This window comes from Protopterus annectens, chromosome 3.part0 (assembly GCF_019279795.1).
Source record: "Protopterus annectens isolate FY-2018-M chromosome 3.part0, PAN1.0, whole genome shotgun sequence".
NCBI lineage: Eukaryota > Metazoa > Chordata > Ceratodontiformes > Protopteridae > Protopterus > Protopterus annectens.
This window is the reverse complement of record NC_056731.1, coordinates 1,251,676,667-1,251,700,523: the sequence shown is the minus strand read 5'-3', so window position 1 is coordinate 1,251,700,523 and position 23,857 is coordinate 1,251,676,667. Positions and strand designations below refer to the sequence as shown.

Below are 23,857 nucleotides of genomic sequence, written 5' to 3'. Positions count from 1 at the left end.
AGGCACAAGGGAATAAATCTAACACAACTGCAAATAACAAACAGATTACAGGGTAGAGGTATACCTTTTAGTTATCTAAATCTCCATTATGACATGATTTTCTTTAAACCCATTATTAAATGATTTAGATAATGCAAATTCTCAAAAATGCATAAAAAGACACTTTGAAAAGATTGAGTTGTTAGTTTGGAGTACTAATATGTCATTGCTGTACATTGTTATCACATAGATATTTTCACAAGATACTTGAAGAGTAACAGTTTCTTGTACCTAGGAGTTGTTAAAACTGACTTATTTTTTTATTTAGCATGATAATTAAATCTGTATAGTATCTATTTTAGTTTAATGATATGATAACAATCTGTTTACTCTAATGCATTACATTACTGGTTTGCAAAAACAGTAGACTAAAATAGAATATGTAATTCAGATGTAAATATAGTTCATTTAAAAAAATTCTTTAGTTTCTTGATCCGCTTTCCTAGTTGTGTTTTGGGGAGGGCAGGGTTATTTATTGAAAGTTATCTAACATAAATATTTACAAAAATATTTCTACAAGATTAACTGATAAACATTTTCCTTTCATTTATGTACTTCTTAGTGTCCACCATAATGACTGCACATCTTGGTTATCTACACCCCAGAGTTAGACGCTAGTCGTTCAGGTAATAGCTGTCCTTTCTAGCTTTCATATTTACTTATTTTTTTTTAAACAGACAAATTTCTTAAATGCTCGTCTGAAGCTCCCATGGCACAGAGGATACAGAAATGGATTGATAAAAGAATTGAACCACAGCAACCAAAATGATATTTCATACCAATACTTTTCAATGCATTGATCATGACAGGCAGCATAAATAATCATGACAACAGAAAATGGTGCCCAGCACATTCCAAAAATACATACAATGATTGCTAGAGATTTTGCAATTTTTACATCTCGTGACTGTCTTGACTGATTTGCATGCTTCTGAGGTGTACTTTTTGTTTTCATTTTTTCTGATGACTGAGCTTTCTCTTTAAAATTACAAATACTAAACAGAGTTTTTCTCCTGTTGATAGAAGTTTCACATTCTATGTATTGTCCAGGTGACTTCTGTTCACAGGAAGATGAACTCTCAGCTTCTAGAGAAGGAATTGATTCAAGCTGCTGTTTACCATCACTTGAATTTATTTTGGTTTCATCTTCCATCCCATTATTTACTCGTTTCTTGTTGTTTTTCCTAATACTCCAAAATATATTCAGATTAAGGTACGTGACACACAATACTGGAATGCCAAATGATAAAAGTGAAAATCCTAGTAAAAAATCCCATTCGTTACTAAATGCATAATAGCATGCTTCTTCTGGAACAGTTGTTTTCCCCACGGCATGTTCCCAGCCTAGAATTAATGACCCATAGAAAAGAAAAACCGTGACCCACACAGTTATCATCTTTCTTGTGGCATTACTTGTCTTTGTTTGCTGAGCTTTATATTCAACCTGAAATAAAACAAAAAGGGCAGACCAGTTTTAAAGTTCTTACTGTAGTTAATAAGCAATACATTAAATTTAAATTTCCAGAAACTGATTAAAGGGAAAAAAAATTAAAGATAAGATATAGAAAGAAATTTATGCCATATTATGCATAAGCATTGCAGGAGAAGCATTGAATGTTGATCCAGATCTCTAGATTCACTTAACTTGAGTAGAACAAATAGTGAACTTGAAAAGCAAGATTATGAACTGCATATAGGGAAACACAGTGCACTGACACACTTTCTTTGCATAGTACCCTGAGTTATGTATTATTTTTTGGTACTTTACAATGCAGAATATAGCACCACTGATATTATATAATGATATCAGACTGCACTAATAATGTTACACAGTGGTTCAGCATACTGTAAATGTAATGTGAATAGAGTAATGCTGAGATGTAATGTAAGTGGCCTTTCATTTTAATGCACCTTATTTGACTTTAAGTGTGCCACAACCTTTCAATAGCCGAGTGAACAATTATATTTGTACCAAAAGGAGTGCATTAGGATACTGCTAACATCAGATTTTCCTGCAACAGTTTTTCCTTTTTGCCACAAATGAAAGTGTATCTTACCTTCCCTTGGTAAATGTAATAAGAGCAGCAAGTAATAAATAGCCTACAACACATTCTTTACCAAGTGATGACCACTGGACACTCCATGTTATGACTGTCAGAAGATCAAATGAATGGACAGTCTATGTTAGAACTCCACAAAGTGGTCCGTCTACACAGTGTACACATCAACTGCCAAAGAAGGGCAAAGCAATGAAAGAATATATATATATATATATATATATATATATATATGTATGTATATATATATATATATATATATATATATATATATATATATATATATAAATATATATATATCTGTATATATATCTATATATATATATATATATATATATATATATATATATATATATATAGTTCATGGAAAGGTTGGAAAGTTGAACTTAACTACAACACACCCTTATAGGTATTCTGGAGTGGTTGCTACTATTTTGTCAGTATTGTTATACCAAGATTACTCAAAGATAGGCACATTGGGTAATGTTTCCAAATAATACGAGGTTATTTCCAGACTTACATATAGCACATCTTGCTATACAGGATACATTTCACAGTTGTTGTCATTCTGAAAGACATGCACGTATTCCCACTTAAATATGTATCTATGATTAATAGCTGGTTACTGCCCAGAGAGAGGCCATACACAATAGGTATATCTAGTGTGGTCTGTATTCTAATTGTACATACCTTAATTCTGCAAGTCAGCAATTTCTGTAATAGAAAACTGTTTCATCCAGTTTTAACCCTTTAATCTTTGCATAAGATACAAAGCAGCATTTTACTATACCAGACATGTACAGATGGCATGGGTTGATTATACAACATGTGACAGCATCACAGTCAGCAGCCTGCATTGCCAGGGTAGTTCTCTCATGTGTCAACACTGATGGTAGAGTAAGAACACCATGCAACAGTACGAAAGTGCATTATGGCTGTGTACTAATGAGGACAACAAAGTTCACTTCAGAATGGATGCAGTACTCTGATGTGAAAACACACACACACATGCAAAGAAGAATGTGCACAGACTTAAATATAGGCACAGTACTTTACAATGCAGAATATAGCACCATGGAGACATTACTTGTTTAGCATTTCTTACTCACTGTAAGTATTATAAAATATCAACCCCAAGTTCCCAGGTTGTGAACATGCTAAGGATAAGCATGGATGACAAGTGACTTAAGTTTCAGGTACATATTATGTGCATGCAGACTCAGGTAACCTGAAGGCCCAGTTTCCTTATGCCGAAGAAACCACCATACTGTCAACAGTGGTAGCACAATCTGTACGTACATTGTATCATTAAAGACAAATTCCTGCTTAGCTTTGCTTGACGTATCAATTTGTGGACATCCAGCATTGATATAAATTATAGTAGTTGGACACTGGACATGAGAGTTTAGCTTGTGTGCTCCTAGTGCTTTTACAAACAAGATATTACTTCCTGTGTATCTTATGCCAAAAGAATAAGTGACACATGGCACATTCTGGCAATATTTGTTTGGCAAAGGTTGGGTAAGTGTAATTGTAGGCTGTGATGATTTGCTTTAGTGAGACTGTATGCAGTATATATGAGCTCAAATGTATATTACACATCACACATGCTAAGAAATACAGTATTATTTGTCCAGCAGGAGCTACCATATGCTACATACAACTCAGTAATGTAAAGTTGGTGCCTGCTAAGGCTGGCAATTTGACACTTCCAGTTTAGTAGCACCAAATGTGCTTGTTGAGAACTGTTGTCTTGAGCAATGGGTATTGTACAGCCTGGAAATGTTATTATGCTTTTATTGCACCATTTCAAAATGGCACATAGGAAAAAGCCATGCACACTGGAAACTATGCAATGAACTGCAGTGGTGGTGCTGCGGTAGCGTTGTCACCTCACAGTAAGACGTTGTCCTGTTCGATTCTCAGCTAGAGCGTCTTCTTTGTGGAGACATGCGTGAATGGGCATACATTCGTTGAAGGTTGTGCATCAGGGCCAGCAACTCGGCAAGTAAAAATCTACTGCCAATCATTAGCGGACTGAAGTTCCGCTGTGGTGACCCCTAACCGGGAAAAGCCAAAAGACACAACATCAACAACACTGGAAACTATGCAAGGCTGACATTGCAGTAAGATTTATAAGACCAGGTAAATCATGGAAGCATGCTTGAGGATTTAGAAGCCTTCCTTGTTTCAATGTATTTTGTGCATGTATGCTTTCAGGTACTTGTGTAAGAGTTAACGTAATGGTGGGGGGAGTCAACAACCAAGGTTATGCACATGACAGATCTGTGATAGATCAGAAGAATCATGTGACTTCTTTTTTCCTATTTGATGCTGTTTCTGCTTCTATATGAGCTCAAATGCACAGTAGGCATCACACATGGTAAGAAATACAGTGATAAATTCCTCAGTGATAAATTCAAATAATGACAAGGAATAACAGGATCTATGTTCAGTCATTGAATTAATATTACATAGAATGGCTGAACATCGAACATTATACATTGAACTTTACTTTTAATGAACAGGCAAATCTTTGAAAAGAAATACATTGAATGGGCATAGATGGCTAACATAAATGAACTGGGACCTACAACTTACTAACTGGTAACGTAGTTATAAAAGAATCTGCCCTTTCCTCAATTTACTGACTTCAGAGAGTAGGTATATATAATTAGTGGGGGATGTGCCCCCCACAACAGAAGGATTTGGTGAACATTGGACAATAATAAAGGGCAGATTCTGTTATAGCTACATTACCAGTTAGTAAGTAGTAGGTCGCAGTTCCTTTATATTGGCCAACTATGGCCATTTGATGAATTTCTTTTTGAAGATTTACCTGTTCGGTAATAGCATAGTTCGATTTTTAATATTCAATGTTCAGCCTTTCAATGCAGTATTAATTCAATGCCTGAACATAGACCCTGAATAATGTTATGAGGTGGCTGGGTGGGAACAGTTTATTTTCATAAATTTTTGTGCACATATGAATGTGTGTGTGTGTGTGTGTGTGTGTGTGTGTGTGTGTGTGTGTGTGTGTGTGTGTGTGTGTGTGTGTGTGTGTGTGTGTGTGTGTGTGTGTGTGTGTGTGTTGAAAGCTACACCATAGCTGATTGGGTCAAATTATTTAATTGAAGCAATGCTTTCTTTGTTTTAACAGTGCTTCTATTAACTCAGATCCATCTACTGTTTCTTTTTCAGTATGAAAACAAGTCTAGGAAAAGAGCAGTTTATTTTTTATTTACAGATATATGGTGGAATATTTACTGAGCTAGACCATGACTCTCAGCATTCAGAAATCTTTCTAGAGACTACTACATAAAAACCAAGACATCCTACTGCCTTAAATATTCTGCTTTTCAAGGAATAGGTGTTTAAACTCTATTTTACGTACTGCAGTAGATAGTAAACCAAGTTAACATTTTTGTTTCCTGAGTTGTTATTTGAAGTTTCCAGGCTGATGCAGTGACAGTAATTTAAGTTAAGTAGTAAGTAACTAGTATTACTAAGTAAACTCTCAGAGCTTGATACAGGACAGAGGCTAGAAATGAATGCTTTAAGTATTTGTGGTAATTGTAATGCCTTGTCATAAATGGAATGAAGAGAATTCTGCATTAATGATGGGTGGAATACAACATCAGGCATTCCCCCGGATTTACTAAACGTCCGTGCAGGACTAATCTAGTCCTGCACGGAAGCGGCAGTTTAAGAGGAGGACGGCAGCCAGACAATGACTCTCAGCATTCTGAAATCTTTCTAGAGACTACTGCATAAAAACCAAGACATCCTACTGCCTTAAATATTCTGCTTTTCAAGGAATAGGCGTTTAAACTCGATTTTACGTACTGCAGTAGATAGTAAACCAAGTTAACATTTTTTGTTTCCTAAGTTGTTATTTGAAGTTTCCAGGCTGATGCAGTGACAGTAATTTAAGTTAAGTAGTAAGTAACTAGTATTACTAAGTAAACTCTCAGAGCTTGATACACGACAGAGGCTAGAAATGAATGCTTTAAGTATTTGTGGTAATTGTAATGCCTTGTCATAAATGGAATAAAGAGAATTCTGCATTAATGATGGGTGGAATACAACATCAGACATTCCCCTGGACTTACTAAACGTCCGTGCAGGACTAATCTAGTCCTGCACGGAAGCAGCAGTTTAAGAGGAGGACGGCAGCGCACCATGCATATTAATGAAGGCGCGCTGCCTGAACTCCTAATGCTACACGGAGCGTAGAAAAGTGCAGGGGGCGTGTCTGAGAGCAGAGCTCTCAGAATAAACATGCCCCTGCAAAGTAGAACAGAAGAAAGTGTAAATAAATGAGCAAGACCACTCATAGGTGTCCTCATATCCCCACCAACAGTCCCCATGTGTTCAACAGCAACAGTACATTTAAATAAAATGAGGAGACCCTTTTAATTATTTTTTTTAAAACCCCAAGTACAGCTAACCATAGGTGCGCGGGTGTGCCCATCGCCTAGTTATGGTTAAAGCAGCTGAAAAGGCTGAAGAGGATAACAAATAATATATATGCCAATAAAGCAGCACAGAAATAGTGTAATGGTGAGAGTATCCACCTAATGAACAGGCATTCTCAGCTCGAGTCCCACTGCAGCACATATCATTTTCCATGTGAAATCTTTATATGAACATAATTTTACATCTTTTTGCCATATAACCTACATAATAACATTTAAATGTGAACTGGAGTACTGCATGAAATGTACATGTGAAGTGTCAGTGTCATAATGAATAAGGCACTAGTAAGCAGGTTTAAGCACAAATAAGCAGTAGTAAGCTTATATAAGCACTAGTAAGTGTATTTAAGTGCATTTGCATGGGGGTAAGTATTGCTTACACAGATTAAGCAAAGTAGAAGCTAACTGATTGTAAGAAACTGTAACCGGAGGTTAGCAGTGCTTACTGTCACACAAACCAGCGCTTACAGCAGCTTTAAAGTGCCTTAATCACTCTGGATCCAATGGCCCATGTTCTGCCCAGCAACAAAATAAATCGCCTATGCAAGGCTCAAACACAGGGCCCTGTACACTATAGTCGCAGTAGTTAACCACTAAGCCATCATAGCAATAGATATGCATGAGGTATCAACAAACTAATCCTCACCACAGGAAAATCAAGCCAAACATGTGAACTGAATCTATGTACAGTGTGATGTTGGCTAACCTGCCACAGAACATAAATATGTGAACTGGAGTACTGCAGTAAGCATAGATTTGAGGTGTTATGGTAATAAAGTATTGAAGTTCCCAGGACCCCATACAGTATATGTACACATGAATCGCAGATACCAGACACATATATAACCTGTAATGAAGAATAAATCATTGCCAAATGGCAAATATAGTGATAATCAACTATGAAGCAATGCTAACCGCAGCACAGCTCATGTTAATAAGTGTAAGCAATGTATAGGGAAGCCAATTCAATCTCCATAGTGTTATACCTCTTTAAACAGTGCCAACCTGATGTAAGCAGGTGTGCCCATAGCTTAGCCTTTTCAAAACTGGCCAATCATGGCAAAGTGTGGGAAAATGTCCGTATTTAAACCCCACAGGTGGGAATATGTCTCATAACTGGTTGTAGCTTCCCACTGCAGGCAGAATGGCTGGTGTGGGTGAAGGCACTCGATTCAGAGCGCAGTGCTGGGGCATCCAGGAGTCAAAATTCATGGTATGGCTCCTGGTAAAACACCATGATCAGAGACTACTGCAGGGCCAGTACCAGGGCTCGCAGTACAAAATGGAGGCCTGGGACAGGCTTGCCCGTGACCTCACCAGTGCCACAGGTATCCCGTGGACTGGTGAGCAGGTCAGGCACCACCATGCTGACCTGAAGCGGCGGAGGGACGATGTCCTGGAACAGTGGATCCAGGAGTGTCAGCAGATGGCCAATGCACCAGTACTAAGTACACATTCTACTAAGTAGTAAATAATTGCCTAGCTTGTGTATACTATGGATAGATATGGCTAAATATCAATGCATTTCTCTGACAGCTGCAGATGAGCGGGCTGTGAACCATCAAGCCCATGATGCTAGGCTGCAAAGGCTGTGTCACGAGGCAGGTTAGTAATCAGTCTGCATGTACTGTCATAACAAAGATTATAAGAGCCTTAGAAAGTGTTGTACCAGTAGAAATAAATGTGTTAATAGTCTGTGAATAAAGGTATAACCCCTGGAGTGCTTCTATTTACTCTTCTCTCATATGTTTGCGATCTGTTCCATACTATAAATAGTACTGTTGTATCATAAGCAGTGTCAGCCACACTGTGGTATGCAGATAAAATGAGTATGAAGTTATGCATAATAATGTTGGAACTGCCAAGAGGTCAGTCATATCGTACATGTTAGGGAGACTTAAATAGGAAACAGTCAAAAGCTGTACATCAATTCCCTGATACCACAGTGTACTGTGATGTTAGCAATATTTTTAGTCACACACAGCAGGGGGTTGACTCCTGGTAGTGCTACTAAGTTGTATGCATAATCATACCCCACAACTGTACAGACTGTGAAACAATGTTCAGATATAAAGCTCTATGCATAATTACACCCAACAACTGTACAGAATTTGCTTGAATGTTCAAATTGTAAGTTGTATGCATATTTATATCCCACAACTGCTCTAATCTGTCCAACATGTCCAGATAAATGGCCCATATTTCCAGATTGGCACCCTGTTCCCCTGAAAATTCAGTGTGATGATCCAAGAAATGTAGGCAGCTGTCAATAACATATAACTGATAGTCAAACATGTACATAGTCAGAGAATGTATATGAAAACAAACCTGTCATTCTAGCACCTCACCCAATGTGTATGGCAGCAATTCGCAACATATGTTGCATTAACACCTGCAGCCTGTCACGCCTGTATTTAAGACACAGGTCACGTATATAACAATCTATAAACATACCAGTGTACAATATAAGGCCATTGTGTAGTGTAATAATACATGTAAGGGAAAGATCACTGCAGTGACTAAGAATGTTGTGAAAACTACAAGGATATATTAGTTGTCAACTGAATCCTCTCTCTCACCCCTACCATATGTGCATAATAATCCAATGACACTCCTCAGCTGGTATGTGTACACTCCAAACATTTTTGGGACATATGTCCTAATGGTTAATAAATATTCACATTTTATTATATGCATGTGCCATGTTAAAATACACCCATACTGGTGGCCTGTTGCCATCAATGAGACCCACATGCTCCTGTAATGGCCACTGTTGTTCCATATATGCATGTGTTCTGCTTGCTCTGCAACTGTGGTAAATCTGGTGTGTTCAGTTAATGGGAATACTTATGCATGCTGTTATAACTAATCCTGAATGCTGTTGACTGTTACTAACCCATATCTGCCACAAACCTGCAACAACACAGCTCGTATGGGAAGGCCAGTCCCAGCAGACCCACCAGCAGACCCACCTGTCCCACCTCAGCTGGCCATGGCACCGGGCAGCAGCACATCTGGGGCCCAGCCTGGGAACTCCTCCTCTGTGGACCCTGCACCACTTTCGGGAGGAGCCAGTGCAGGGGATGGGGCTCACCCCCCCTTGGAGTGGGAGCGGAGGGGAACCTGTCACCCATCAACAGGTCCGGGCCATGGTGTGTAGCGAGCTTGATCTGGAGTATCGAGAACGTTTACGCCAGCATGAAGGCCGAGGGGCGCTATTAGAGGGTGAGACTGCCCCTCCTACACAGCCACCTTCAGGGCCGTGAAGGTGCAGTGGTGACTGCCCATGGGTGGGGACCTCAGTGTCAATGTTTCCAGTTGGGGGCTCATGGGCTTGCGACTTCCAAGCACCCATCCCTGTCCAAGGTGTTTACCCCCCACATGTGTCATATACTGACCCTGAATATGTCTTGCATGTCTTGTCTGTTAACCTACCCAACCTCCCTCCAGAAATATACCTACTACCTCTCCCCAACATCCCACTCTCACCTGAAAAAAAAAGGGCAATCTGTTCCCACAAAAAAATCTCGTCCAATACATAGCTGTCCATTTTGCACGCGTGTCCACTGGACACATGTAATCTGGTCTAATTGGCATCACAATGAATATAAGTTGTCTTCATCCCTCTCTTAGGGGTTTGAGGGTCCAAAAGTACCTGCAAATATAGTGTATATGCACAGCTGTTGCTGTAGAAGAAATGGGCAGCTATGGACCTTTCCTATACCCATCCTGAACATGCCTAGCTATTTTCCCTTCTGTCTTTCCCTCTTTGTGCCCCATTTTTCACCACTTTCCTATCAACCACTTTTTCCTTTTCTTTTAAAGGAATTAGCATGATGGTAAGTGGCAGCAAGCACTGTTGAGCAGCGGTAAGAGGATTTGCGTGGGTTTGAGCGAGGGTAAGCTATGCCTACACAGGTTGAGAAATCTAAAGCAAACTGACTGTAAGAAAACGTAAGCGGAGGTTGGCAGTGCTTACCATCATGCAAACCCGCTCAAACCCACTTACAACTGCTCAAAAGTGCCTTAATCACACTGTATCCAATGGGTCTTGTTCTGCCTAGCAACAAAATACACAGCCTCTGCTAAGATCAAACCCAGGACCCTGCACACCATATACAAAGTGATTTACTACTAAGCCATCTCAGATATACATATTCTTGACGTATTCACAAACATATCATCCAGCCCAGTCATTCAACAGTACAGAGAATGTATCCCAACATGTAGATGTATGTGTGTGAGTAAATATATTAATGTCTAAATGGTTACAACATATTGATATATATATATATATATATATATATATATATATATATATATATATATATATATATATATATATATATATAATTTTTTATGAACATATAAACATGCAAATGCCTACATCTATAGATATATATATGTCCACATCTACATGTCTAAATATATATGGCAGGTCATATAATTATGTCAGGATATATATATATATATATATATATATATATATATATATAGATATATAGATAGATAGATATACATACATGGGTATATACAGACATACATCTGTAGATAATGGGGAAATAACAAAACATGTATGTCCTCATGCAACGTTAATGGGGTTAAGAGGCCCCACACAATATACATCTGGTACATATAGGTATAGGTTCATAGGTAGGTACTAGGCTATCTGCCTGAGGGTATTTCTAAGCCTAGCCAGAGTGTGTCAGCTTTCGTCACCACATTGATTAATTAACTGAACCTCTGTCAAGAAGAGCCAATGAAGTAATCCCAGGGATGTATTTTCTGTAAGCCCATCCACTCCTCAAGGTTTCTCTTGAAGAGTGTTAGTGAGGGGCTCTGCCTAATGTAGTTAGGAATTTTGTTCCAAAGCACGGGGAGTCTCTGTGACAGGAATCTATCCCTCCAGCATGTTCTATTTTTTGTTGTGGTGAGGTTTAGCTCACTAGAGAGAGTGGCTCGCAGTGACTTGGATTTCTTTAGGTGGAGCATGTCCATCAATTCTGAGTTGGACATGGCTTTGTAAGTCAGGCAGAGATCACCTCTGAATAAGCAATATGCCACTGAGTACAGCTGGAGTTTTTCCAGTCGGGCTGCATAGGAAATGTGTTTTAGGCCAGTAATCCTCTTGGTGAGGTACTTTTGTGGTCTTTCCAGCTGTTGGTAGTGTCTTGTGAGGTACATCCTAAATGGGGCATTGTACTCTATGATGGGTCTGATGAGTGATGAATAGAGGGGCACTATAACCTCTTTATTTCTAGATGCGAACCTTTTACTAATTAGATGGGCTACATAGAAGGATTTCCTAACTACTTTGGCAATATGATTGTCAAAGGAGAGATTACTATCTACCTGGGTCCCCAGATCTCTTATTACCTCTTCTGTATTAAGGGGGCTGCCACCTATGTGGTAGTTCATGGGTGTTTTGTTTTTCCCAAATGGGATGACTATGCATTTTTTAGCATTTAGCTTTAGACCATGACTTTGACACCAGGTGTCCATCTCAGTAAGGCCCTTTTGGAGAATGTCCGTGTCAGCCGGAGAGTCAATTATGGCTCCCAGTTTGCAGTCATTGGCAAACTTGGTTAGCCATAGTACTCCTGTTTTTGCCTGTACTTCTGAGAAGTATATGCCAAACAGTAGGGGTCCCAGGACCGAGCCTTGTGGGACACCACTTGTGACTGGTTTAGAGTCAGACCTGAAGCTCGCTTTTCTTATCGTGTGAGTTCTGTCTGTAAGCCAGTTGGCAACCCATCTCATGACATGAGGGTTTATGTTCAGGCTGGTGGTTTTTCTATAATTCTCGAGTGGGGAATGGTGTCAAAATCCTTGGTGAGGTCAAGGTAAGCTGTGTGAACCACCTTCCCCTCATCTATAGCCTTTGTGACTGTCTCAAAGAAGTCAACCAGGTTTAGTAGGCATGATCTGTCCTTAACAAAGCTGAACTGGGTCAAGTCAAGTGTTTAGAGGTTCCAAATGTCTTTGTTAATGAGTTCCATGATGCGCTCCATAGCCTTGCAGACCAGGCTAGTCAGGCTTATGGGGCAATAGTTACCAGGGTCAGTTGTGGCCCCTCCATTGTGGAGCAGAATAACCATTGCTGTGTGCCATTCTATTGGCACATAGCCTGTGGAGAGGCTGAGCTTGAACAGTGTGTTTAGGTGGGGGGTTGGTTCATTCTGTAGTTCATGCAAGACACAGCCTGGGACACCATCTGGCCCCATTGACACTGTGCTTTTGGCTTTTGAAAGGGTTGTTTTCACCTGTGCGTCTATGATTTCCAGGACACTATACTTTTCCGGTATTGTTGTGGACCCTTTTGGGGGTGAGTGGAGGGTGAAGTTTGCACTGAATCTATCTGCCAGGATGTTGGCAATATCAGTAGGTTCAGTATAGTTTGTGCTATTTTGCACTAGCTCAGAGCATATCTGTGAGTTGCCACTTAGATTCTTGACATAGCCAAAGAAGGCTTTGTGGTTATCTTTTGAATCCTTGACTATTTTTCTTTTGAAGTTAGCCTTGGATGATTTTATAAGGGACCTTAGTTTCTTACTGATACTGATCAGGGATGTCTTACCTTCTTGGGATTTGCTTTTTTCTGAACCAGTTTCCTCCTTCTATTGTATAGCCTGTTTATGGCAGGGGTCCACTAGACTGGTTTCCTTCTCTTAGGGAAGTGAGTGTTGGTTTTGCTAGGGATGGCACAATCCATGCATCCTTGTAGGTACTCAGAGAGTGCATTTGTAAAGGTTCCTGCATCTTGGACACTGTTATCATACCCCCCCAGCCAAGCATAACCCCCCCCCCCTGTAATACAGTACCAAGTGTTGCACATCCCATAAACAGGACCAGACATGACATGGCCATCCCTAGGATACATATACACAGACACATATATGCAGATACAGGTATAAATATATATATATATATATATATATATATATATATATATATATATATAGCTACATACATATATATATATATATATATATATATATATATATATATATATATATATATATATATATATATAGCTATATATGTAACTACACATACGCACACACACATTTGTACAGTAATATACACCTGTAGTAGGTGCACAAAATACGGAGCAGCCAGTATTCCTACAGTCACCACCTTACCAACTGGAAACTGTATGAGCCACCCATACGAATAACATTCATAGCCTGCAACATATACCCACAGAGATATCAAAGGGTATAACACCACACACAGGTGTTGATAAATGAATGTGAATGCTTTATGTGTGTACTATGACAGTTGTATATGCCATGTCATATAGCTGTTTAGACACTGACATCCATATGAGCAGTGTAATGCAACTGTGAAACAGTTATACTAAGACAGTAGTCTGAAAAGGTTGATATATGTTGCTGTCCAGGCTGAGGCCTCCAAGTAGTACATTAGTAATGACAGACTGGGCCACAGCATACCAGACAATCACCAGTACGCAATGCAGATGCATAGGTCAGCAGCCTCTATCTGCACTCTGTACACAATCCCTAGGTGGGACAGACCCCAGTTGACACAATGGGATATATCTGTTACATAACAAGACATACCTGACACCATCACAATCACACTGACAAACAGAACATCCCATATGGCAGGAGGCAGTAGGCCTGCATTTAACAAAGGTGGATTGTATGGTAAAGCACATCCAGATACCTTAAGGCAGCCTATCCCAGATACCCACACATGTTGTAACAGCCTAGGTTAGTCATGGTGCACCCCGCCCCTACTCTCACTAATACTGGGCCATATACCACTGTAACATACACTGGCCTTTAGAGTCCATTAGGGCACACATGTATTGTGTAGGTGAAACCCACACATATATGGCCTCAACCCCCAAGTATGTGTGGGGGACACAACAGCAGTGGAATGATGGCAGGAATGACAGTATGACATACACACAGCCCACTACGTAACAACCCCTGACAGCATGTCATGTGTGCAAAGCCTGGTATGTAGGTGGAGGACAGAGGCTGGAACACAGGCACATATGTGTAAAATTGTTGTCATACAGTAAGCAAGATATGTATATGTGTACATATCTATATGGATATATGTATACTTATTTATACAGATATGTTCACCATATGTCCTGCACATGGAGTGGAGCCCTACTTCAGCCCTAATAGTCCCAACCTCTCTGTATATTTGTAGACTATTGCTACTGTAATAAGGATTGTCTTCACAGAAATGGTGTGTGTGGGAGGCCACATCTGCTGTTAACATGTGTGCCATTGGCTACTTACAGACATCCTACAGTCATCATAGTAGAGTACCACTGCTAGCACAGTAACGCCCCTGTGGACTACAGCTGAGATATGGTCAATATATGTGGACAGTCTGACAAACTCAGGTCAGTCCAGGGGTATACACAGAACCCCTTCATGCAAGACATGTGGACCAGGCCTGTCAATGTGGATGTTACCAGCCTTGTAGATGTGTACAACATGTACATACTGGTATACATTCGCCCCCATAGGTTATGCATTCATACACCCCTGTCTGTCCTGACACATAATAACCACTGGTACAGAGGTGCCATGGCCACATACTATCCACTAGTTACTGACATACATCTGAACAGCATCCCACTGCTTTGTCTGACATACATGACTGTCATGGTGGCCAGGCAGCAGTACATTTGGCAAGTATCTGGACATGACATCTCACTGGAGAAGTACAGTAAGCTGCTAGGCATGTAACAAAGCACAGTGCAGGCTACAGGCAGACTGACTCAACATGGGGCTACATCTCCTATGTGGGAATACACATGTACCTGCATAGATAGCAGGCTCTACAGGCATGTCGCATCACAGAGTAACAGACACCTGTGTGAAAGTGCATAACCACAACCAATGTGAACACAGCCACATATGGTAAGCTAGCGTACTATCACAGTATATGGACTATCTGATGTACACCATCCTCATATGAGCCACTCACACAACAACCCTACATATACTGGGCCGCTACACAGTGTGATCCGATGGCTGTCTGTGGTTTGGGACATGTGTGTGTTTGCCCCTACAAACATGTAACCTGATAGGGAGACATACAGTGGAGCAGCATGTAACATCAGATAGAACAGGATCAAGAACTATGACATCTACCACAGTCTCTGCACAGGCCAAGGTACATGTGCACTATACACACACTGTCAACAATTACCAGACTTACACATACCTCAGTACTGTACACATAACCACAGAATGCCCAGGCTATGCCCTCAAATATAACCCCTACTATACATAACTTGTATAGCAGTCTGATATCTCACTGGCTTATCAGGTATGCTGTCACTGAATATGGTTTACAGAACATATGCACCCCTACTGCATGACATATGTACAAAAGTAGACAGGGTTGTGGCCAGAGGCACAAACACAGGCCCAATATTGACATGTCATTGTGATGACCTCATACATTTCCTGTTGTAACAGGGTTTGAAGCAACATATGTCCTATGAGGGATATGACGTCAGTAACTCTCCCGGCTGTCAACATCTACTGACTGCAATCCTCACACTACCTTCTGCAGTTGAGAAATAGGTGCACTGTGGGTAACACAAGGAACACAAGGACCCACACACTGCCCAGTCTGCAGATGACCCTACAGATGGGGATTCCTCATAAACATAGCACTGACATGACAAGTATTAAAACATGTAGGACAGCCATATACACACACACTTTGTTAAACCAATAGTACCCCAACTGCAGTATAGCAGCACTTACAGTCTGTAGTCAGGACAGGCACATCCCCCTCCTGTGTGTTGGCCTGTTTCCACAGTGTATGCTGTCAGAGGTAAGTCTCCAATCCATCTGTGATGCTGTTTGACAAACAACAGATCTAGTTCCTGCTCACAGTGAATGATAAGGCCCAACACCAACAAGATGTTCCTTGATACTGGAGTCCATTATTGAATCCCCAAATGATGTGGATACTCTACAAAAGGGCCTTACAGAAACAGATGCTTGGTGCCAGAGCCATGGGCTCAAACTCAATGCCATGAAATGCATAGTTATCCCCTTTGGGAAAAAACATGTATCCGTGAATTACCATATAGGTGGCAGTACACTAAACACCGAAAGTTTGATAAGAGACTTAGGGACACAGGTGGACAGTGGTCTCACCTTCGATAACCACATTGCCACAACAGTCAGGAAATCCTTCTATGTGGCACACCTCATCACTAAGGGCTTTTCATCCAGAAAAAAGGAGGTCATTGTCCCACTGTACTCATCCCTCATTAGACCCATTATAGAATACAATGTCCCGTTTGGTATGTACCTCTCAAGACATCTGAAACAACTGGAAAGGCCACAGAAATACCTCACTAAAAGAATCACAGGCCTAAAGCAGATGCCCTACGCTGACCGCCTTAAAAAACTCCAGCTATACTGTGGCGCATATCGTCTACTCAGAGGCGATCTTTGCTTAATATACAAGGCCATGTCAAACCCAGAGCTGTTGGACATGCTACACTTAAAGGAATCCCAATCCCTCAGAGCCACATGCTCCAGGGATCTAAACCTTGTCATCACAATAAACAAAATATGCTTGAGGGATAGGTTCCTGACCCAGAGACTCCCCAGACTCTGGAATAGATTGCCCATACATGTCAAGCAGAGTGCCTCTTTGGTTCTCTTCAAAAGGAACCTTGACAATTAGATGGGAGAAAGAAAATTCACCCTGGGGATCACGTCAGTCGCCCTGCTAGATAGGGGTCCAGGGAAGTAAATAGTGTGGGAAGAAATAGCCAGGGAATTGTTATGGCTAGGCTTGTATAGGCCCTAGGGCTGATACCTAGTACCAACCTATGAACCTATGAACCTATGAGTGTGTTTCCATGCAATTGGCTATGGGAATATTACCACAGCTGTTCCACATGCAATCAGCTAGACGAGGGCTGTAATCTGTGCAGAGGCCATCAGCTGATCATGAGCATCACTGACAATACACATGTCGCTGCCTAAGCAAAGTAGGTGTACATCTCCTCATCCACCAGAGAGGGAGTGAGAGAGGCAGACAGAGGCAAAGATAAGTCCGGGTGGGTTGGGAGAGTAAAAGGTGAGCCTGTTTGTGTCACACAGCTACCAGTCCCAGGTTTCCAACCCGGGACTGACTATGCACTGATATCACATCTGTTATCCCTGCACAGTGGATATTGTGATTTATGCTAAGGGCACCATATAAGAAAATTTACAAACACACTCAACATTGGGTCCAGTTGTTACACACTCACAACCACCTCCACACAGAACATGAATGACATACATCAGCACATTAAGACACACACACCTGGGATTAGGACCCCTACCAAACTAGTTATTACACTACAGCATTATGTCATTACAGAATGTACCACAGAGATTACTGGAATACTATTTCCCCAAAGGTTTATTTCACAATGAGTGACTTCAACAGACTGTGACAGAGGCACATGAGATAAATGCAAATGACCCTTATGAACAGCAGGTGTTTCAACTATATGGCGATTCTGATTGCCCATGACTTTTACATTTGAAGTTGTTTTAATGGACAATTTCAGGCCAATAAAGCCAAACCCCACTAGCTATGGAGATGCATATTTCGGGGAGACACAAGGTTGTTATACCCAGCTGATGTCACAGGAGGTTTGGGAGGTCACTCATTGGAAGTTCTAGCTTGCCTGGAGTTTTCATTTAGTTTTTACTGATTGTTTTTTCAGTGTGACCTTCTCACTCTTTGTTTTAATTTGTTAGTTGGGATATTTTGCAGTCACCCTAATGATAATGGACATCAGCTTGGTATAACAACCTTGTATTTCTTATGTTTAGTCAAACACTCTGCTTGTGCTATGCTTATGAGGTCATAACAAGTCTGAGATATGCATATCCATAGCTAGTGGGGTTTAGCTTTATTGGGCTGAAATTTTCCATTAAAACGACTTCAAATGTAAAAGTCATGGGCAATCAGAATCGCCATAAAGCTGAAACACCTGATGTTCATAAGGGTTATTTGCATATATCCCATGTGCCTCTGTCATAGGAGGTTTGCGAGGTCACTCATTTGAATTTCTAGCTTGGCTGGAGTTTTCATTTAGTTTTTACTGATCGGTCTTTCAATGTGACCTTCTCACTCTTTGGTTTAATTTGTTAGTTGGGATATTTTGCAGTCACCCTAATGATAATGGACATCAGATGGGTATAAGAACCCTGTGTTTCTTACGCTTTGTCAAACATTCTGCTTTTGCTATGCTGGTGAGGTTATAACAAGGCTGAAATATGCATATCCATAGCTAGTGGGGTTTGTCTTTATTGGTCTGAAATTGTCTGTTAAAATGACTTCAAATGTACAAGACATGCGCAATCACAATCACCATATAGCTGAAACACCTGATGTTCAAAAGGGTCATTTGCATATATTCTATGTGCCTCTGTCATAGGAGGTTTGGGAGGTCACTCATTGGAAGTATTGGCTTGGCTAGATTTTTCATTTAGTTTTTTACTGATTGGTTTTTCAATGTGACCTTCTCACTCTTTGTTTTGACTTCCTAGAATTCACAACTTACATCCAACTGCCTGGCCTGCTGTAGTCTGTCTGTGTAGGCCTGGGGGAGGGGTTACCCATAGGGCTCATTCAAAGGCCATAGTACAGCTTTTGTTTGTGTTTGTCTACACCTATCCTGCTGGCTGCGACTGTTGTTGAGTATGTTTCCCTCCCCAACCGGCATGTGTGAGTCACTTACCTTGTGGGTTTCCCAGTATTGAGGGTGGTGCTGCAGGGCTGCCTATGTCGGATGCACATAGTACATTCCCTATACATGCTTGAGCACAGATAGTGTCATGTTTGGCATCCCTTTTACTGTATGTGCGAGGCAGAGAGAGGTGTCATTCCCTGGGTCCCTATTGTGTCAGTGCATGTGCTATGCATTGCCTCTTTGCCAAGGCCAGGGCATACTAGGCATGCCTCCTTCTGCCTACTGGGGCAGGCTCATGTTGTTCCTCCTCTGCATCACTCTGTGCCTGTGCAGGCCTTGGCACTGGTACGGCGGCTGTGTGACCCTACTCAATGCTGTTCCTGCTGCAGCTGTTTCCGCAGGATTATATTGTGCAGCATGGCACATACAAGGACAATTTGGGTGCATGTAGTTGGTGAGTACTGCAAGGCTGCACCAGATGTGTCCAGGCACTGGAACTATGACTTAAGCATCCCAAACACATGCTCTATTATGATTCATGTCTGTGCTTGTGCCTCATTATGGAGTTCTTGTTCGGGTGTGTGCGCATTTCTGATGGGTGTCATTCATCGGCCATGGCTCCAGTGCATATCCAGCATCCCCCACTAGGTGACTGTGTGGGATGTCCCCACTGGCAAATGTGTGGTACAGCTTTGTCAGATGCCAGATGTTGGAATCGTTGTAGCTTCCAGGGCAGCCAGCACACGCATTCATTATTATGCCCTGGGCATCACACACAACCTGGCAGATGATGGAGGGGAAGCCCTTGTGGCTGATGTAGACCCTACCCCACTCACCTAGTGGTGCTTTAATGCATATGTGCATGCAGTCTCTTACACCCACTACCTCAGGGTATTCTGCTATTTGGTGGAAGAGATGCATATTGCTGGCCAATGCTTCATGGGTGATGGAGAAATATATGTGCTCACTGACATGTGCTGACATGGCATCTAGGAACTGGTGGAGTACCCTGGATACTGATGCCTGTGAAATCCCCATCATATCCCCAGTTGGCCTTTGGAAGGTACCTGTAGCTAGTATGTCTTAGGCCTACACATACCTTAGTATCCACTGGGATGGGTTCCCCTCTGTTAGTTCTGTGTGTGAGGCGTGGCCTAAACAGCTCAACAATTTGCTGTAGGAGGTTCCTGTCCACTGTATAGTGTTCCACTATCTCCAGCTCATGTAGCCCTTGGTGGGTTACCCTGGGTCTGTACAGTCTTCTCCGTCTCCTCGCTGTGGGTTGCTCAGCAGCATTCACATCCTCACCACCCTCAGCCTCTTGCACATGCTGGTTTATGATAGCAAATGCAGCCCCTAACACTTTTTCCCTTGCTTTCATTTTGTAAAATGTTCCCGTCTGTATACACCAGTAGTGCAGAGGTTTTGGGAAAAACAAGAGAGATACATGTTTGCATAGTTTATAGTGGTGTGCTGGGCTGGGCTGCTGCCTGTGTAATTGGCTGTTTCTTATACATTTCACCTGTCAGCTAAGCTAGTTCTCCTTGATTACCTTCCTACTGCTGTTTTCCCTTCTCATTGCCTCCTTGTTTAAGCCTGTATGCGCGCCATGCAAATGGAGTGCTCAAATGTGCACAGAGCTGCTATTTCTTGGTTTAACTCCCTTTTTCTTCCTGTAACACCCGGTGTGCAGTGCGCACACCTGCTTATACTTTGTAAAGAGTGCTAGGCAGTTTGGACACACCTCTAGCTTAGCTGTGCTAATCTAGGAGCAGTCCTGAGCCACAGGTCTCCAATCCACTTACAGTATGCCTGACATACACCCCCATGATGTCACCTATATCCTAGTCTTCCACCCAGCTATTTATACTCTTACAATCTTGGGACCTTCCTCCCCCCCAAAAGGAGAGATATCTATACCAAGCGATTGCAGCCCCCCAAACATCTCCAACGCCCAAGTGAGAACTGCTCTCTCCAAAGCAAAAATCACAGCATCCATGGGACCTGATGGTGTCCCGGCTGTGCTCCACGAACTCAATGAGGAATTAAACCCACAGCTAGGACAGCTGTTTAATCATAGTCTTGCCTCTGGATACGTACCCAGGGAGTGGCGCACTGCAACTGTGGTCCCACTTCACAAAGGCGGTGCCTCCACCGACCCTGGAAATTACCGGCCCATTAGCTTGACAAGCCTTATCTGCAAAGCCATGGAGAGGATCATAATGGACCTCATAAATAAAGACATAGGGAATTTGCAGACCTTGGATCCATCCCAGTTTGGCTTTGTCAAAGGCAGATCATGCCTTCTAAACTTGGTTGACTTTTTCGAAACAGTCACCAAAGCCATTGATGAGGGAAAGGCAGTCTATACAGCCTACCTCGATCTGGCGAAGGCCTTTGATACAATACCCCACTCGGGTATCATTGAAAAACTCATCAGCTTAAATGTTAACCCATACATCTCAAGATGGGTTGCAAACTGGCTGAGTGACAGAACCCACAGGGTCAGAGTTGCTGGCGCCATGTCAGACTCAAAGCCTGTCACAAGTGGTATACCACAGGGCGCAGTCCTGGGCCCACTCTTGTTTGGCATCTACTTTTCGAGTACAAGCAAACACAGGAGGGTTATGGCTGACAAAGTTTGCAGATGACTGCAAACTGGGCCATAGTAGAAAACACATCTGACACAGATATCCTTCAGAAGGGTCTCACAGAAACGGATAACTGGTGCCAGAGCCATGGCCTAAAGTTAAATGCCAAAAATGCATAGTCATACCCTTGGAAAAACAAGGTTACCCCTAGCTACCAAATAGGTGGCAATCCACTGAGCACAGAAGAAGTTATCAGGGACCTGGGGACCCAGGTTGATAGTAGTCTGTCATTCGACACCCATGTAGCTAAAGTAGTTAGGAAGACCTTCTACATTGCCCACCTTATCATGAAGGGATTCTCATCTAGATCAAGGGAGGTCATAGTCTCCTATACTCATCACTCATCAGACCAATGATTGAGTACAATGCCCCATTGAATGTATCTGACCCGACACTTGCAGCAGCTGAAGAGGCCACAAAGTTCCTCACCAAAAGGATAAAGGGTCTCAAACATCTGTCCTATGCTGCCTGACTGAAAGAACTCCAGCTCTATTCAGTCGCACCGCTTGCTCAGAGGTGACCTTTGCCTAACATACAAGGCCATGTCAAACCCAGATTTGATGAATATGCTGCACCTCAAAAAATCTAGATCCGTCAGAGCCACAAGGGCGTGAGACTTAAACCTCGACACGGCTATTAATAGGACGTGCTGGAGGGATAGATTCATCACCCAAAGACTCCCTATGCTGTGGAATAAAATCCCGGTATATGTGAGGCAGAGCACCTCGCTGGCCTTGTTCAAGAGAAATCTTGACCAATGGATGGGAGATCGCAGATATACCCCAGGGATTACCTCAGTGTCACTGCTCGACAGAGGCACAGCAAAATAATGGGTATAGTTCCCCATACTAAAGGGGTGGCGTAAGCCACAAAACTATGGGCTAGGCTTGTAAATGCCCTCGGGCAGATAGCCTAGTATGAACCTATGAACCTATGAACCTATGAACCTGGGAATATCCGGGATTCACTAACCTTTCCCTCATTTGCATAGGATTGCCTACTAATGCATAGTTACATGTCCCACACTGAGCCTCCCCCCTTAGCAACCACTACTCACTGGCCAAGTTGTCTTTTGCCTGCCATTGACTTGCATGGCAAAATACTGATTTTTGTTAGAATGCTCATTTTGAGTTTATTTTTCTTACCCCCCCCATCCCATTTGCGCACCACTGCCCTATGCTTAAACAGCTGAGATCGCCGAAAAAAAAATAAATGTTGTTTTATTTTTTTTAAACAGTTTGCAATGCCAATGGCCTTCTACTTGGCCATTGGCATGCTTCCTCAATAATATGCAGCCTTTATTTGGAGCAGATTGCACTTGTCTTGCACGGACTATTACAAGCTTCCTGGATTGCAATATCACCTCATTTGCATGGATTTCTCCAGCAAATGAGGTGATTTGCATACCAGGGCTTAGTCCGTGCAAGGTTAGTGCTGGAGCTCTCGTGCGTGTCCCTGCCGGCTGTTCCTGGCTCACACAGCAGACATATTGCCTGCGTGGACTCCTGCACTCATCTTGCACTCCGTGCAGGCTTTTGAGAATTCAGGGGATTGTTTTTCAAACTATATTTGTAAAAGAAAAAAAAATGGAAAAAAAGTCCTTTTTAACTACTTATTTAAATTATTAGTTGTTATGTAAGACATGAATGTCAAAATGTTATTTCTGAGCAAGTGTCCTGACAGGATGACTGAACAAGCCCTACTCAAAAATAAATTGCCTGCCCTTGGGCAGACATTTCAGTAGTATGCCATAAACCAGTAGTTTAAAAATTGGCAGCCTACAGGTGATCAAATGAGTGTTATTTCTGAGAATGGATGAAGGTAACAACACAATTCAAATACCACATGATCTGCACATTTTGAATTTTAATGAAACGCTAGATAAAGTAACCTTACTTATTGCAAACAATGTTG

The 23,857-nt window shown here is 41.7% G+C and overlaps 1 protein-coding gene across 1 annotated transcript in view; it reads right to left on the bottom strand.

Annotated features, from left to right (window-relative positions):
• Window positions 1-694: 694 nt before the first annotated feature.
• The window catches only part of LOC122797044 (histamine H3 receptor-like), a 327,328-nt gene continuing 304,165 nt past the window's right edge, over window positions 695-23,857 (bottom strand). The window contains exon 4 of the mRNA XM_044065819.1: window positions 695-1,483. Coding sequence (XP_043921754.1) covers window positions 695-1,483 — 789 coding nt within the window. The remainder of the gene's footprint in view (window positions 1,484-23,857) is intronic.